This window comes from Brassica oleracea, chromosome C3, assembly GCF_000695525.1.
Source record: "Brassica oleracea var. oleracea cultivar TO1000 chromosome C3, BOL, whole genome shotgun sequence".
Lineage (NCBI taxonomy): Eukaryota > Viridiplantae > Streptophyta > Magnoliopsida > Brassicales > Brassicaceae > Brassica > Brassica oleracea.
Genome location: NC_027750.1, coordinates 5,284,893 through 5,301,550, shown reverse-complemented (window position 1 = coordinate 5,301,550; position 16,658 = coordinate 5,284,893). Strand labels below are relative to the sequence as shown.

At 36.0% G+C, this 16,658-nt stretch overlaps 2 protein-coding genes and 1 pseudogene across 3 annotated transcripts; all 3 read right to left on the bottom strand.

Annotated features, from left to right (window-relative positions):
* Positions 1-6,044, bottom strand: part of LOC106335682 — a 9,212-nt pseudogene extending 3,168 nt beyond the window's left edge.
* Positions 6,045-6,676: 632 nt separating this feature from the next.
* On the bottom strand, positions 6,677-9,136 carry LOC106328939 (E3 ubiquitin-protein ligase RHF2A-like). The gene is made up of 9 exons (XM_013767486.1): positions 8,929-9,136; positions 8,629-8,763; positions 8,492-8,538; positions 8,340-8,402; positions 8,129-8,237; positions 7,678-8,003; positions 7,491-7,595; positions 7,061-7,404; positions 6,677-6,960 (listed from the first exon to the last, which is right to left on the bottom strand). The coding sequence occupies exons 1-8, from the start codon at positions 8,932-8,934 to the stop codon at positions 7,095-7,097; spliced, it is 1,101 nt and encodes a 366-aa protein (XP_013622940.1). The 5' UTR covers positions 8,935-9,136; the 3' UTR covers positions 6,677-6,960; positions 7,061-7,094.
* Positions 9,137-10,866: 1,730 nt separating this feature from the next.
* LOC106327977 (outer envelope protein 61-like) lies at positions 10,867-14,222 on the bottom strand. Of its 2 annotated transcripts, none has more exons than XM_013766312.1 (12): positions 14,127-14,222; positions 13,931-14,049; positions 13,457-13,687; positions 13,296-13,352; positions 13,053-13,181; positions 12,823-12,900; positions 12,664-12,734; positions 12,481-12,533; positions 12,178-12,343; positions 11,571-12,075; positions 11,334-11,477; positions 10,867-11,220 (listed from the first exon to the last, which is right to left on the bottom strand). In XM_013766312.1, exons 2-12 carry the CDS (start codon positions 14,024-14,026, stop codon positions 11,074-11,076), a joined length of 1,677 nt encoding a protein of 558 aa, XP_013621766.1. In that variant the 5' UTR covers positions 14,027-14,049; positions 14,127-14,222; the 3' UTR covers positions 10,867-11,073. The 2 variants fall into 2 exon arrangements, with proteins under 2 accessions (XP_013621766.1, XP_013621767.1); XM_013766313.1 differs by having other exon boundaries at positions 13,931-14,033; positions 14,127-14,218.
* Positions 14,223-16,658: the final 2,436 nt, after the last annotated feature.

Sequence of the window (16,658 nt, the reverse complement as noted above, 5' to 3'; positions counted from 1 at the left end):
AACGTTAAGCAAGAGACAATAGTGACACCGGTCTCCAAGGGGGAGTGTTATGAACGTGAATGATGAAAGTCAAGAATACACGCACCGAAATGGAAATTTCGTGTGTATGAGTATTATGTGGAGCCCGCGTCACTATGCACGCACAGTAAATCCTACTTTTTCATTTCTATATAAACGATCGTTTCGATCAATTGTAAACACACCTTAAAAAACACTTCTCTTCTATTCTCTCTCTGTATCAGTGTTATTTCTTTCTACGGGTATAAAATTTCGCCCTTATTTAAATTCCTGCGATACAAATAAATTCCAGTTCTTTTATAACACGTTTCAATTTTTTTTTTCAGTATTAAAATATTTTATATTTTTAATGATTAAGATTATGATATAGTACCCTTATTTAATTTATAATTTTATTCCATGACAAAGTGTATTTACTTAGATAGTTCCACGTTACTATTTGAGAAGGAACAATGATGGTTTTATTGAAAACAGCACATGCGTAAACAAAACTGTTCTTCTCTTTCCCACAGAAAATAACTATTATCATTCTTCATGACAAGGTTTAATATATTCCGAACTGTTACGCTAAGTTTTCTTGTCCTCGTATATTCCGGCTGGCTGGTCATGTTCTCGTTCCCTAGTCTTCGGTTCTCTCCCTTTAAACCTGTCTAGGCTCGACTTCTCGCTCGGACTTCTAAAGTTTGTATCATTACTTCTGGTCATGTTCGTTCTCTCACGCGCTAAACTATTGATTGCTTTTGTTTTCATGTTTTTAACTTTTTTTCTGTGGAAACAAGTCTACAAGTTTTATATTTGCTAATCATATCTTGTAAAACCCCAACGTTCATTTTTGACATGATGTTTACAACTTAGCAAAATGTTTTAAAAAAAATCAGTGTATGATGCGTTTTCTGGCGGCTTCACTGTACCGGCAAGAACAACTAGTCTACAGTGATTGTTGAAGTGAGGAATGGTTGAATCCATTTTCTTTTGAGCAAACAAGTGACATGTCTAGAACATTTTAATATAACTAAAAAACTCAGTTAATCTTATCCCTAATTCATAGGAATTCATAGAGGTAACCCCTACGAAAATATTAATTTTTTCGGTAAATGCTCTATATACCGAAGCCTATGATTTTTAGTGTTGTTTTAAAATTTCTAAACACATTCTACATTTGTAATAATTTATATTAAACTTTTTTTAATAGCACATGGGCATAGTTTAATTTTTTGTCAATTAATTTAGTAAAACTTCATAATACTCTCTAAATTGGTGGACTAACTATTATAAAATTGCTATTTTCTAGAGAAACAGAGGCAACAAAATTTTTAAACCTCTTTGACATTCATCATATGTTAGTGAATGATGCAACTATGCATTAAAACAGTATTTTCACATTTTTGAATTTTTCTCAAAATCTATGTGTTAACCCCTACGAAAATATTGAATTTTTGGTAAATCCTCTATATACTGAAACCTATGATCTTTAGTGTTGTTTTAAAATTTCTAAACACATTCTACATTTGTAATAATTTATATTAAACTTTTTTTAATAGCACATGGGCATAGTTTAATTTTTTGTCAATTAATTTAGTAAAACTTCATAATACTCTCTAAATTGGTGGACTAACTATTATAAAATTGCTATTTTCTAGAGAAACAGAGGCAACAAAATTTTTAAACCTCTTTGACATTCATCATATGTTAGTGAATGATGCAACTATGCATTAAAACAGTATTTTCACATTTTTGAATTTTTCTCAAAATCTATGTGTTAACCCCTACGAAAATATTGAATTTTTGGTAAATCCTCTATATACTGAAACCTATGATCTTTAGTGTTGTTTTAAAATTTCTAAACACATTCTACATTTGTATTAATGTATATTAAACTATCTTTCATGGGACATGGGAATCGTTATAATTTTTTGTCAATTAATTTAGTAAAACTTCATAATACTCCTTAAATTGGTGGACTAACCACTATAAAAATCTAAGACTTCGTAGCATGAGCTTTCTGTAGACGCTTTTCTCTCGGGCACGGTTATCGAGTTTTCAAATTTCAACATGTTCTCCGACGCCGGTGGTGCAGACGCACGCCGGCGTCACCTCTGCCAGTCTTTCCTAGCCACAACTCCATCTTTAATTCACTTCTGTCCTGTATCTCTTATGGTTTCTTTCAACTTTGCTGCTCTGGATCTACTGTCAACACTACCGGTAGAGATCTCCGTGGTCTCGTACTGTTGGTCGGAGTTCACCAGAGTGGACCTTTTCTCCAGGGACTCCTGGATAATTTTCTCAGACGATACCTCTCTCCATCTTTTCATCCTCCATGTCTCCTCTCATCAGATCTTCAGATCTATAAACCTATTTAACTCAACCTCAGCGATGAAGCGCCTGTCTGAAGACCCACACCGTAAACGACTCCAGCCACACCTTCTCTTAACATCTTGCGTTAATCCGGCGACCGATGTAGATGGGATTCCATTCCGGCGACCAGATCTATTTCTTCAAAGCTTGATAAGGTTGTGTTGTCTGCTCAATACTCTCACCTTCTCCACCCAGTTAAGTTATATTCTCTCCAGTCTTGCTTGGGAGTCCGGCAAAACCTGTTATGGTGAAGAACAGTCTCCTCCTCCGACTTGTCTCGATGGCCATCTAGCTTGTTCCGGTGAGCTCTGCAAATACCCACCGACCACTGCTCTTTGTCTTTCAACCAGGGATCTCCTCGCCGCTTCCGACTCGTACTCCAGATCCACAACGTCCCTTGCCAATGAGCCAGAAGCTATTGGACCAAGATACGAATCTTCATGGGCCTGGCCCAGTACTTTGGCTAAAGCTGCTATCCCAGTTATCAATCTACTAAAATCCAGAAACCTGAAACACATTGTGAGCCAATCAATTTCGGTTTTGGTTTCTATGGTTAATTTAAAGAGCTTCGATGGATTCATTGAAGTCTTTATTCTGAGCTTATTGCAATATCACTCACTTAAGAAGCAGTTTTCGGTGGATTCACCGGATCTGTTATCGTTTTCATCATCCTCCTTGGTCGAGGATAGAATCTTACAATCATACCTCCATTCTATGAACGGAGATGTTCTTTCGGATCCTTTTCCGAGTTATTGTTTCAGCTTACTCGCCGGTTTGTTTCCTTGCGTAGCGGTCTGTACGGGGCCAGAAGGTGCAATCAAGATTACTTCGGTTTTTCTTGTTGGTGAGGGTTGTCTCGCAACGTCACTTGTGACTAAATCTCAGCTATCCGACTTTGCCGGAAATGCTTTATCGACGCATTCAAGCCATGTCTCGAATCCGCTGTCAACTTCATATGAAGACTTATTATGTAATTGCTTTTTTTGTTGTAGTTTATATATGGTTTGTCTTCAAGAGGATGTTTAATTCTCTCTTGTCATTGTAGTCGTCAAGTTTGAATTTAATGAAAGTTGTGTTTCAAAAAAAAAAAAAAAACCACTATAAAATCGATGTTTTCTAGAGAAACTTACACAAAAATTCTAAACCTCTTTGACCTTCATCATATGTTAGTGCAGGATGCAACTATGCATTAAAACAATATTTTCATATTTTTGAATTTTTCTCAAAATCTATGGGTTAACCCCTACGAAAATATTTTTTTTTTGTATAAATGCTCTATATAATGAAGTCTATGATCTTTAGTGTTGTTTTAAAATTTTGAAACAAATTTAACATTTGTATTAACGTATATTAAACTCTCTTTCATGGTATATGGGTTTTTTTTTATTTTTTTGTCAATTAATTTAGAAAAACTTCATAATACTCCCTAAACTGTTGGACTAACCACTATAAAATCGCTATTTTCTAGAGAAACGGAGACATCAAAAGTTCCAAACCTCTTTGACCTTCATCATATGTTAGTGAATGATGCAACTATGCATTAAAACAGTATATTCTTATTTTTAAATTTTTCTCAAAATCTATGGGTTAACCCCTACGAAAATATTTAATTTTTCTATAAATGTTCTATATACTGAAGCATATGATCTTTAGTGATGTTTCAAATTTTTGAAACACATTCAACATTTGTATTAATGTATATTAAACTCTCTTTCATGGTATATGGGTTTTTTTTTATTTTTTTGTCAATTAATTTAGAAAAACTTCATAATACTCCCTAAACTGTTGGACTAACCACTATAAAATCGCTATTTTCTAGAGAAACGGAGACACTCTTTGACCTTCATCATATGTTAGTGAAGGATGCAACTATGCATTCAAACATTATTTTCACATTTTTGATTTTTTCTCAAAATCTATGTATTAACTCCTACGAAAATATTAAATTTTTGGTAAATGCTCTATATACCGAAACCTATGATCTTAAGTGTTGTTTTAAAATTTCTAAACACATTCTACATTTGTATTAATGTATATTAAACTATCTTTCATGGGGCATGGGCATCTTTTAAATTTTTTGTCAATTAATTTAGTAAAACTTCATAACCCTCCCTAACCTGGTGGACTAACCACTATAAAATCGCTGTTTTCTAGAGAAACGGAGACAAAAATAGTTCCAAACCTCTTTGACCTTCATCATATGTTAGTGAAAGATGCAACTATGCATTAAAACAGTATTTTCTTATTTTTAAATTTTTCTCAAAATCTATGGGTTAACCCATACGAAAATATTTAATTTTTCTATAAATGGTCTATATACTGAAGCCTATGATCTTTAGTGCTGTTTTAAATTTTTGAAACATATTCTAAATTTGTATTAATGTATATTAAACTATCTTACATGAGACATGGGCATCGTTTTAATTTTTTGTCAATTAATTTAGTAAAACTTCCCGCTGTCAACTTCATATGAAGACTTATTATGTTTAATTGATTTTTTTGTTGTAGTTTATGGTTTGTCTTCAAGAGGATGTTTAATTTCCTCTTTGTCATTGTAGTCGTCAAGTTTGAGTTTAATGAAAGTTGTGTTTCAAAAAAAAAAAACAAACATAAAAAGGCTTAGATGACTCTAACCATGGAATGAACACCATAAGCTCGCCCGTATGGATCAGTCCTTTAGACACGACGTCAGTCTCAGGTAAATCTTCCCACTTAGAAGGTAAGACAAACATCATGCTCGACCATTCCTGTTTCTCCACATCCTCAAGAACCCACAACGTCATCAAATTTTCTGTGCAAGAATAATCTACACTGCCCAATTTTCCCTTGTAATTTATAAAAGTGGACCAGTGGTGTTTTAATAAACTGAATCTTCTCAGATCTAACATCGAACCTAACTATTCTTGACTGTCGTCCAACTTCATAGTATAGAGCACCATCAATGCATTTGTCTCCAAAGATACATCGGTAATCAACTCCGGTGGGGTTCTCGATCTTTCTCCACTCTTGTTTCTGAGATGAACTCACAGTGCAAACGAAATGCTCCGGTTGCATATCTTGTCTTTCAGAGCCGAACATCATCACACACAACACCTTGTACTGATCTTCGACTGGATCGTACCCAAGACATGCGTACATGTATCTTCCGTTGGGTGTAACGTCTGGCAGTTTCACAATTTGTCTAGTGGTGGGATTATAAACGGCGATGGTATGACAGCTAACACCTCTGAAGCAGACGAAACCGTTGACAGAACCAGAGGTCAAGTTGTAGCCTGGAGCCGAGATCGGCATGTCGTATCTTGCCATGACACTGGAGGAGGATTTATCATCGTCTGTGTGTTCAGGAGCCGAGAAGATGAATTGCTCCTCAGCATCTCTGAGATAGAGCGTGAGAAGGAGACGAGGCCGACTCTTTGACCTAGTCTGGAACAAGTCTACAAAAAATTTGCTGCGGATGGTAGAGAACCATTGTTTTGACACGGATTGAAATCGAAAGAGCGATTTCCCAGGAAGTAGAGATAGTATCTCGATGATCAGATCGAAAGGAATGGTTCTTCTTGTTGTGCTGTTTCCTGCGTGAACGAGAGACGGTTGTGAATCTTCCATGGCTGGCTGGCTTCGTGGTGAATTCCACAAACGACCCACCCTAGATAAATAAAACTATAGTAGTATTAGCTACAAGAACACATTTATGTTTGGAAATCAGGAAAAGTGCACAAAATAAGGAAAATTAAAAAAAAAAAATCCATTAAATTTATTTCCAGAAAGTACCATTATGTTATTTTTAACAACGGTTTAAACTTTAAATTTTAACAAAAAAAAACTTGTCTCACTCCTGAAAAATTACATCATTTATAGGGCCATAGGGGGAATATGTTTTTCGTATGATTCATTCTCATTCTTCATTTTTCTTAAAGAATTATTGACACTAAAACATTCAAGAAGTGGATCATATGTAGGAGAAGATTATATGCCGGTCCCTTTGTCCTTTTCAGATCAATGACTGCAAGGATTAAGTTAAGTATCCCCAAGGCGGAGAAGATTACTACAGTATAGTCAATAATGCCTGAGCATCAGAAAGACATTACATTAGGTATATCATTTGGACTTTGGAACTACTTGACCATATGTAGTTCCTGACTCTGTCTTCCTGTTTTGCTTTTGATATTCCAACAGAAAAAGCAGCTAGTGGAGAAAAGCTGAGTCAACGTTTTCTTTTGTCTAACATCAACACACTTTAGATACAATAAGTTCGGTTTACTTGGCCAAATTTTTGAAGATAAGTAAACAATCATACACAAAATCAAATAAGCAGAACTGATCGATAATGTGAGCGAGAATGTCAATTTACAACACACAACAGTCTTTTACTCTTTTTTTTTCTTTTTAGTTTTGTTTTGACATAACACAACACATCAGAAGGCGTTTCATTTCTGAAGCAAAGCCTCCTTTTGGTCATATAACCTTTTCTTATTATTGTTTTTTTTTTTAAGAAGCAGAAACTCTTCCTATGCTCCCACGCTTTTTGAACTTCTGACTCTGTAATATATATAGCAGACTTACACAATGAGAAACATCTGCATGTCTCTACAAAGAAAGAAAAGAAAGAACAGAACAAGAACTTAGATGTTGAGGGGATTAAAAACTGAATCAGTAAATCAAGATATATAGGGTTAAACATATATACCTTTGCCAACAACAAGATGCTGGCACTTGTTTTATTAGCTAGAACCAGAACCAGCCGCACATGCTCCTTTAACACCTCTTTCATTCAAAGAATGTTCATCACCCGCTTCTGATCTTCCATTATGCTCATTGTGTGATTCACCAGGAGTGTGTTGATTTTCTGATGATACAGATGCAGTGCTACTGTTTTCTCTCGTTTCTAGACGTTCCATCATGCGGGACACAGTGGCGATTCCGGCATTGACTTCTCTTTTAACCTCAGAGCCAAGTTCTGCCATGGAAGTGTTGCGAGAGAAGAATCTTTCTTTCCAGCTCCTCGTGTTCTTTGATATAGACTCTTTGTATCTACATTTGTGCATCAAGAATCACTTAAAATAGGTGAAAAATTATTAAACAAACCAAAGCTAGCTAGAGAGAGATGATGGGGGTACCTAGTTGAGACAGCGTTTAGTCTAGACTTTAGAGATTCTGAAAATGTTTGGAGTTCAGATGGTCCAGCTCTATCTTGATCACTTGGTGAAGATTGATTAAGAGATCTGTGTACGGTAAAAACAAAGGAAGCCTCAGATTGGCTGCATGTAGTTACATTGTAATAAGAGACAACAATCAGGTTCAGACCTGCTGTTTGAATCAGATGCCGAAGGAGAAAGGTTTGTGACTGTGTTTGACTGAAGAGAACCCTCCCCTATAGTAGTATTGTGAGGAAGGTTTGTGACAGTGTCACTCTCATCTCTCTGAGATGGAGAGGAAGGCATTGGATGAGGAGGAGGAGGAGGAGAAGCATTAGGATGTTGAGAGTACACCATATACTGTGGATGACCACCTTGAGTTGATGACCTGCTTCTGTGTCCTTCCCTTCTCGCCCCATGTCTTGCTCGTCCCATAGCAGCAAAGTGCTGTATGATCCGCTCTTCGAGATCCAAGTTATCCACATTCGGCGGGAGCTGCATTTAAGGAAAAAAAAAATTGTAACAAAGATGGAACTCTCCATTTAGATAATTCACTAGCAAAAAGATGTAATCAATTCAAGAATCAAGAATTCAAGATGATAATAAGAAGAGTCGCATACATGTTGTAACTCAAAATCGCCGAAAGCTGAACGAAGAAAAACGGTGGCATTTCTAGGTGGAATGGAGTGGAAGTTCCTCTCCTGTACAACAGCCTCAAGCAGCTCCTGACTGGAAACATAGAAAGCACATCGCTAAAACCTCTATCAATCAAGGATGCATCATGGTAAAGTTACCAAGTAAATGGTATTACAAGGTGACCAAAAAATTAACCTTGTGGGGTCTTTGAGACTAATTGATTGCCAACACATTGGGCACTGTGAACTCCTTTGACACCTGGAAATTTTTGAAATATAAAATGACAACAAACCTTGAGGTATTTGATTATTCTAAGAGTTTCATTTTCAGGTTTGAAGAGATCTTACCACTCAAGAATGCATTGGAGATGATACTCATGCTTGCAACTAGTCAACTGCGCGAGAGAAGAGAGGTAACAAAAATTGAATTAAATATGCGAACTAAATGGAATATAAAAATGTAATTTGATTTTGAGATACATAACAGTAGATGGTTCGGATTCGCAAAAGGCTTCAAGACAGATGCTACAAGCATCATCACAAGCATCTTGGATTCCCCCTTGCACAAAAGCTGCTGCCGAAATCAGGTGTCCCTCAGACGACGTCGTATCACCAACTCCCTGAAATTATAATTTTTTCAATAATGCAAAATCCAACGAGCAAAGAGGTGAATCTAGAGAAACTGAGCACAATTCAACCCGGCTTCGAACCCCAAAAGCATCATTTTCAGAAGAATTTACGCAATTACGATGAATCAGATCAAATTAAACGGGAAAAAAAATAACCTCCATTGAAATCGGATGATGATGATGACCTAACGGAGATGAAGAAAGGGATAATAAAGGGTGATCAACAAAACCCTAGATTCGTGAAGAGCGAAGATAATGGAGATGGAGATGATGAAGAAGAAGAAGAAGAAGAAGACAAAAGACTAGACTTTTCTTCTTTCTTGCGCGTGGACTCTTTTGACTCTGTCTCTCTCTCTCTCTCAACGACCTTCATTTTTTCTTCTTTATTTAAATTTAATTCAGACCACTAACGAAAAGACAACGACTGGGTCCCAGATTAGTTTCCTTTTCCCTTGTTGAGTTCTTTTGCTTTTTTATCTGTACTTTCTGTTTTCACCTCATTCCGACAACAAGATTTTTCACTCTTGGTCGGGAAAAGAAAGTACGAGAAAGAATAATTATGTCGGTAAGAAAGATACGTATAATCTAGAAAAGAAAATTCGTATTTCTCTCTAAATATTCAAAGGACTAACGGAAGGTGGAAATATATTGAGATATATTTAGACAAACTTGGGTAAAAAAATCTAATATGATTTATAGTAAGAAAAATCAAATATGATTCATATTAAGAAAAAATCAAATCTGATTCATATAAATGAATATCTAAAACATTAATATTTTGTTCCTCTTCTAATGTTAAGAGCACTACAGTAGTATTGATGTTGATTTTGTGAGTTTATAATCAAATCTAGACAAAGATACCACGAATAAACTAATTTGTATATGCTTTTTGGATAAGTACGATTTATTAAAGAAAAAAATACACTTAGGCATACTTTTATTTTCTCCATTTACATTTACACATACTTTGTGCTGGTGGAGTACTTTTTTCTTGCAATTTATCTAAAATACCCTTGTGACTAAGCAAACCAAAAAACTAACATCTAAAAAATTGTCGCTGCTAAACTCATCTTCTTGTACCCCACTATTCTTCTTCACTACTGCAAGATCTTCATCATGTCGGCGACTTCAACGTCCCACTCCAGAACACAATTTTAGTTAAATTCTTATTTATTTGGACTCATCAAAAGTAGTAAATGATTTTCATGGCCTGAATTTCAATGAAACAGTCGTCTTTATAACTTTGGACACTCTGCAACTCTCATATCTCAATTATCTTTGTTCAGTGCTTCAGAAACGACAAGACGAAGAAAAACAATTTTGCATCTCTCTGATCGACAATGAAAAGTTTCAACTTTCACAACTTATTTTTTTCTTCAACTCCTTTGATATTTGTTTACAAACCCTAAATCAACCTACCCTTATTGGCCAAATTTTATGTTGTCTGGTTACCGGTGGATCTTCACACAGCCGCATCCATCACTTCCTGCCTCTAACTGATTATGATAGACTGCTTTTGACCACACGAACATGACCACTGAACACACACACTTGACCACATTACGATAGACTGTTTTTGACCACACGAACATGACCACTTAACACACACACTTGACCACACCCTTTTCATACAAACGTGACCACATGTCTGTAACCTTTAAATTATCTTTTCCTACTTCTAGTGTAGACCACATTAAGTGCTAAACAGCCAAATCTCCAAAACATTTGTAATGTCCACAAAATGATGACCATGACTCTATCTTTGACCATGATTCCTCCAACCACATTACTCCCCAAGCAGGAGAAGATGAGATCAAACAATTATTAAATCTACGTTATCGCTTTTACTAGAATCGTACTTGTTTTAAATGGGCCGTCGGATTGTTTTCAAAATACTTTAATCTAACGGTTTCTAACATATCCTAATGTTTTATGTACTTTTTCCCTTTTAACTTAACCATAAATCTCATCTCGTCTGAATTAAAGGCATTATGGAAAAAGAAAAAACTAAAGCAAAGCAGAAAATACACCTCATGTGTAAAGTGTTAAACATGTAATGAAACCAAGAAAAATAACCTTATACGTAACTCTCTCTTTATTAAATAAGCGAATATCTTAACTAAAACAGCATATTCTTTTTAACATTAAAAGTTTTTCTTTTAAAAACACTACAGAAGGTGGAAGAAATTGAGACAAAACGTGGGTCGATGTTACGGTTGTTGTACAAACTACGAAGCAAAACCAAAGACTGATCTTAACGTAAAGGGTTGAAGAAGTCTCAAGAGACCTTCGTTGTTTCCTTTATCTTCCAATGTAGCCGAGACGATGAAGGATCACTGCTAAGATGAGCATGCATATTGCCAAGATCAACCCGCCTTTCCCTAGCAACCACTTCTTTGCTTTCTTCGCTTTCTCTATCCCGGTTTGAGCCCGGTCCGCCCATCTCATCTGCACACAAACATTTAGTTTTTAGACAGATGAGAGATGGACTAAAACAATCACTTCTGTAATATTCTGTTTTCACATTCTCTTTTTTTTTTTTTCCTAAACCAAATGCTTACCATTTTCTCTAAGGCTTCAGGAGTAAGAGAAGCCATGGCTTCCTGAGCTTTTGCAGCATCTTCTTGAGAAAGCTTCATCCCGAATTGCTCGCTCATACTAGCCATCATCTCCGGATTCATGTTCTTAATCATAGACGTGAACATCTAACAAAAAAACAAACAAATAAAACACTAAATATATGAACATTTACTATCACATTTATGTTTCCTGATTAGGTAAAATATATAAACAAGAACCTGTCGCATGGCTGGATCTTTCATTTGGTTTCTCATCTGTTCTTGCAAGTCAGCAGGCGGAGCAGAAGCGACGCTTGGTTCCAAACCGCTTCTTGGAGCCGAAGAACTAGACTCACCTACAAAACTACTTTCCCGTGGAACAGTTGCTTCTGCGTCCCTGTTTGATGTTGAAACTGGAGCGTTTGCTTTCAAAGACGACGCCATGTTAAACATCCTCTCACGCTCTTCCGTTGACATCTTACTCATCATATCAGACGCGAGTTTAAGCATGTCTGGTGTGGGTGCAAACCCGTTTCCTCCGGATGGCGAAGTCGAAGAGACGAAAGGGTTGTCTCCTTTAAAAGACGAGGCTGTTTGGACCATTTTTTGAATCTCTTCAGGAGACATTTTGCCTATCATGCTAGAGGCGGTTTTGAACATGTCTGGTGACATGTCTCCAGCTTTGCCTCCGCTAATAGCAGCGAGTGTATCGGGGTCAGTTTTTGTAATGAAGTTCTGAAACGTTCTGCAAGCCAAAGAATGAGTAAAATAGAAATTTAAATTATACAATTCGTTCGCAATTGTAAAACAAACACATCTATACAGTAGTTTGGAGTGGTGTTGAAACCTGATTGCTTCCGGGTCATCTCTAAGAGCTTGCAATCCATCAGCATCCGTCTTTATACCCCGAGCATTGCCACCAGTGTTGCTTTCTGGTTGTGTCTCAGTGACCTCTTTAGACCGTTTTTTATTTTCTCCAGTATCTTCTTCAGTTATTTCTTCAATCACCACACCTAATAACCAATCAAGATAACAATATTCAGTTGTTTCGCCATTCACAGATGAAGCAGATCATCGATGCAGCTAAGAAATGTCTGGTTTGACATAATAACACTATATTATTTGAAGCAATTCAGAAAGATTATAATACCTCTTGATGATGCCTTGCCAGGGCCCTCAACAGCCACTCTTTCCTTAGCATCTCTACATGGAAAAAAAAAGAGAGATAAAAGTTAAATGATGTTTATTATAAATATGTCAATATCCAAAACTATGAAACAAGCAGAGCTGAAAAGTATGACACTAGCAGTTACAAAATATAAATAATACATACCTTAGCACATCGGCGATTGTCTCATCTTCAGGGGAAACTTCATGAGCCTTGCTTAGATCGGAGACGGCATCCTTATAGATTAAAACAATCAATGAGAAAACATATATTCAGGACATAATGGCAAGGAATGGAACTTCCATAAGCAACAGAAGAACTAACTTCAAATTGTCCCAGGTCTCTGTAAGCTTGCCCCCTCCTGTATAGGGCTTTGACGTTTGTTGCATCATATGCCAAAACCTAAATTAATGTCAGAATGTAAATTCATCAGAACAACACAGAGACAGGATGACATTAATGTGTTACATCTATTATAAGAAGAAAAAAAAAAGATAATAGATTGACATCACTCTTTTTCCTAGACATGTTAGCATACACAAGGTTCAGCATACCTCGGAACCTTCCTTTATGCACTCTTCATGCTGATTCGTCTTCAAATAACATGACATCAGATTGAGAGAACAAGCCAACAAAAGAGCTCCACCTTTAGAAGATGGAATGTCCTTCAGATTGTTCTTTGCCTGAGATATGGTCAATGAGTATTTGCATAATGAGTAGAGATAAAACTCTTCTTGAATTCAAAAAATACTAAAAAGTCAAATAGCACAGCAAGAGATACGTGTATGCAGGCTTACACGCAAATATTTCTCTGCAGCACCACTGAAGTTTCCGCGACTATGAAGCTCATTACCCTGCCAAATATAGCAACAAAATGGTTGCAGTATCAAAGTAATTACATAGAGATAAATACAAAGAAAATCAAAGATTCCCTCTCTCCCAAAGCCAACAACATTACCTGTTTCTTCAGCATCTGAGCTGCGTTTCTTTGGTAGGTAAACTGAGCATCAGCCTGAACACGCATAGCAGCAATCTCTTCAGGGGAAGCATTAGCCATCTTCTCGCCAATCTGCGCCATATCCTCAGGGCGAGTATGCTTGAGCTGTTCAGCAGCTTGTCTCAAATCTTCAGGCCTCATGCTGTTCATACTCTCAGTTGCCATTTTCATCAAATCTGGATTCGACATCATCTGTAAATTAACAACAATTGACATCAAGAAACAAGAGTAAATATATTATTTTTAAAAATTTTCCAACACATACAAGTACTTATGCTTGTCAGTACAATATTACAAACTAACTTTCGTGAACTGTCTCTCTCAAGAGAACACATTCCATTCGATTCGACAAAGCAAATTTGAATCAATTATGACAATCACATCAAATCAATTATTATTTAAAAAAAAATAAAAAATAAAAGGAAATAGAAAGACCTGTTGTTGGATTCTAGCGAAATCAGCAGGAGTCATGCGGCTCATCTGATCTTGAGCGAGCCGGATCATCTCCGGATCCATCATCCCGTTAAACATCTTCCTTCTTCTCCTTCCCGAAGCTTCGATGGGATCAGATCGGAGAAAAAAAAAAAAAAAAAAAAGCAAATCTCTAGCTCAAATTCAAATCCAAACTCACCAGAACCAATTCGAAAACAGAGAGATTGCGAATCGGAAAATCGAGGAGAATTGTTTGTTCGCCGAATTTACGAGAGAGATTTACATATTTTACCGACCGAACATGCCTGGAGTACTTAATGACATGTTTACCCTTCCACTTTAACGAGGTGATGACGTGTCATCATTAACTAATCAACTAATTGTAGTATTAATTGATTAGCGTCGGATAATTATGATTAATGTGTGCATGTCCTTGTCCTTGTCCATGTTGGAGAACGATGTCATGTGCTCATTGCTGTGACTGTGAGGAAATCAATCTCTTTTTTTTTTCTTTCATTAATGCATTTGGTTGGTATTGGGCCTCCACTCAAAACCCGGCCCAAAGAAACAAATACAAACTGTATTGACATAAGTTCAGTTCATTAAAGCCTGATAACGAATTAGACTAGAGTGTTGAGTAACTTGAGTTAAGACCCAGTTCGTGGAAGTGATCGAAGCATAGTAGAAGCTCGACATCAAGTATCATGGCAATGGCAAATCCAGCAACATTTTATTATCAGGTTGTAGTTACAGGCAGCGGGGGACAGTAAGGAGCTGTTTGTTTTACAAGTCAAGTCATCCGGATGGAGATAGAGTTCTGTTTCTTTAGATTTAAAATTGCATCTAATATAATGATTCATCAAAATGACTTTTAGAAATTTATACTTAATTTCAAAGTCCATCCAGCTAAATCAATTTGGACCATCTGGATGAAGATCGTTCTGTCAAAATAGTATAATGTCTATTATACTTCCCCTAATAAAATTCACAAATTACAAACCAAAACTCAATGTCATTTTGTCATGACAAAACTGCATATTTTTCACCAAAATTACAAAACAAATTTTTCAGTCAAAACTACAAAACGCATTTTCTCGCTAAAATAAAAAAAACGCATTCTCCGCTAAAAAAACGCAAAAACACTTTTTTCCGTCAAAATCGCAAAAATACATTTTTTCCGCCAAAAACACAAAAACGGATCTTTCCGCTAAAAACACAAAAGTACTTTTTCCCCGCCAAAAACCATTTTTCTGCCAAAAACGCAAAAACACGTTTTCCCACCAAAAATGTGAAAATGAGTTTTTCCGCCAAAATACAAAAAATGTGTTTTCCGCCAAAATACAAAAAATGTGTGTTTCCACCAAAAACACAAAATTACTTTTCTCGTTAACATCGCAATATCAAATTTCCGCTAAAACCGCAAAATTTTATTTCCCGCTAAAACTATACTTTTACTTCAGATAATTAAGAAAAATTAATAGTGGGAACAAAATAAAATAGAGTTATTCTTGGGTTCACCCCCTAGGTTCACCAACCAATAGGATTTCATTATTTCAAATTCGATATCTTTTAGAAAAGGAAACAAAATATTATCAAGTTATATTATGTTTTTAAAATAAAAAAGTAAAAAAAATAGCAGCTACAGAAAAAAGAATTAAAAAAATCTTTTTAACGTCGTCGGCAAAACACTAAACCCTAAATCCTAATCCCTAAACCCTAAATCCTAAACCCTAAACCTTTGGGTAAACCTAAACTCTTGGGTAAACCCTAAACCCTTGGGTAAACCCTAAACCTTTGGGTAAACCTAAACTCTTGGGTAAACCCTAAACCTTTGGGTAAACCTAAACTCTTGGGTAAACCCTAAACCTTTGGGTAAACCTAAACTCTTGGGTAAACCCTAAACCTTTGGGTAAACCTAAACTCTTGGGTAAACCCTAAACTCTAGGATAAATCTTAAACTCTAAATCAAAATCACTAAACACTAAAACACTCAAGGGTTTAGGGTTTAGGATTTAGGGTTTAATGTTTTGCTGACGACATTAATTTTTTTTGTAATTACTACTATTTTTTATTTATTTCTTTTTACCTTTTAATTTTAAAAAGATAATATAATTTGGTAATATTTTGTTTTCTTTTCTAAAAGATATCGTATATGAAATAACAAAATCCTATTAGTTGGTGAAGAGGTTCACCATAGGGGTGAACCCAACAATAAGTCAATAAAATATGATTAAATCAAAACAGTTGTATTTTGATTAAATCAAAACAATGGTGTTTTAGTATTTTTTTTACTAAATTCATGTGGATAAAAATGAAAATAAAGAAACAAACATAAGTCCATAAATAATCTATCTTGACGAACCATCTAGATATACAAACAAACGGTCCATAAAATTTGGGTGGATCATCTGGATAAATCATATAAACCTGTTGGATGGAGATGGCTGATGGTGAGATAAAGAGCCCCTGACCCAAAATGTATTTGTTAGCTACTAAACTGGATAGTAAAGAGAGAAGAAAAAAAAGGTTAGGAAGTGTGGAAGGAAACAGAAAGGTTTGATTGTTGTCGGGACGTGGAGAGATCTCACGTGCAGTTTCACTCTGATTGGTTCCTAATGTCGGCCCACGTGGCACCACTTGTCACGATAACCTCTGCTTTCTTACAACATCAACTTGTACGATTGCCTTTCTGACTAAGATGCGTCACATCAGGCCTCATCCCCACCATCTA

Bases quoted from the DNA above. Each gene is read 5' to 3' on its own strand.
- LOC106328939 (XM_013767486.1), bottom strand. The intron at 8,539-8,628 runs GTTATGTATCTC...TCTCTCGCGCAG, and splicing joins GCGAATCCGAACCATCTACT to TTGACTAGTTGCAAGCATGA. The intron at 7,596-7,677 runs GTCTGAACCTGA...TACCGTACACAG, and splicing joins GCATCTGATTCAAACAGCAG to ATCTCTTAATCAATCTTCAC.
- LOC106327977 (XM_013766312.1), bottom strand. From the start codon at position 14,026: ATGTTTAACGGGATGATGGATCCGGAGATGATCCGGCTCGCTCAAGAT. The intron at 12,076-12,177 runs GTTTCAACACCA...TTTGGCTTGCAG, and splicing joins GATGACCCGGAAGCAATCAG to AACGTTTCAGAACTTCATTA. The intron at 11,478-11,570 runs GTTCTTGTTTAT...TTTTTTTGTTAG, and splicing joins AAGATCCAGCCATGCGACAG to ATGTTCACGTCTATGATTAA.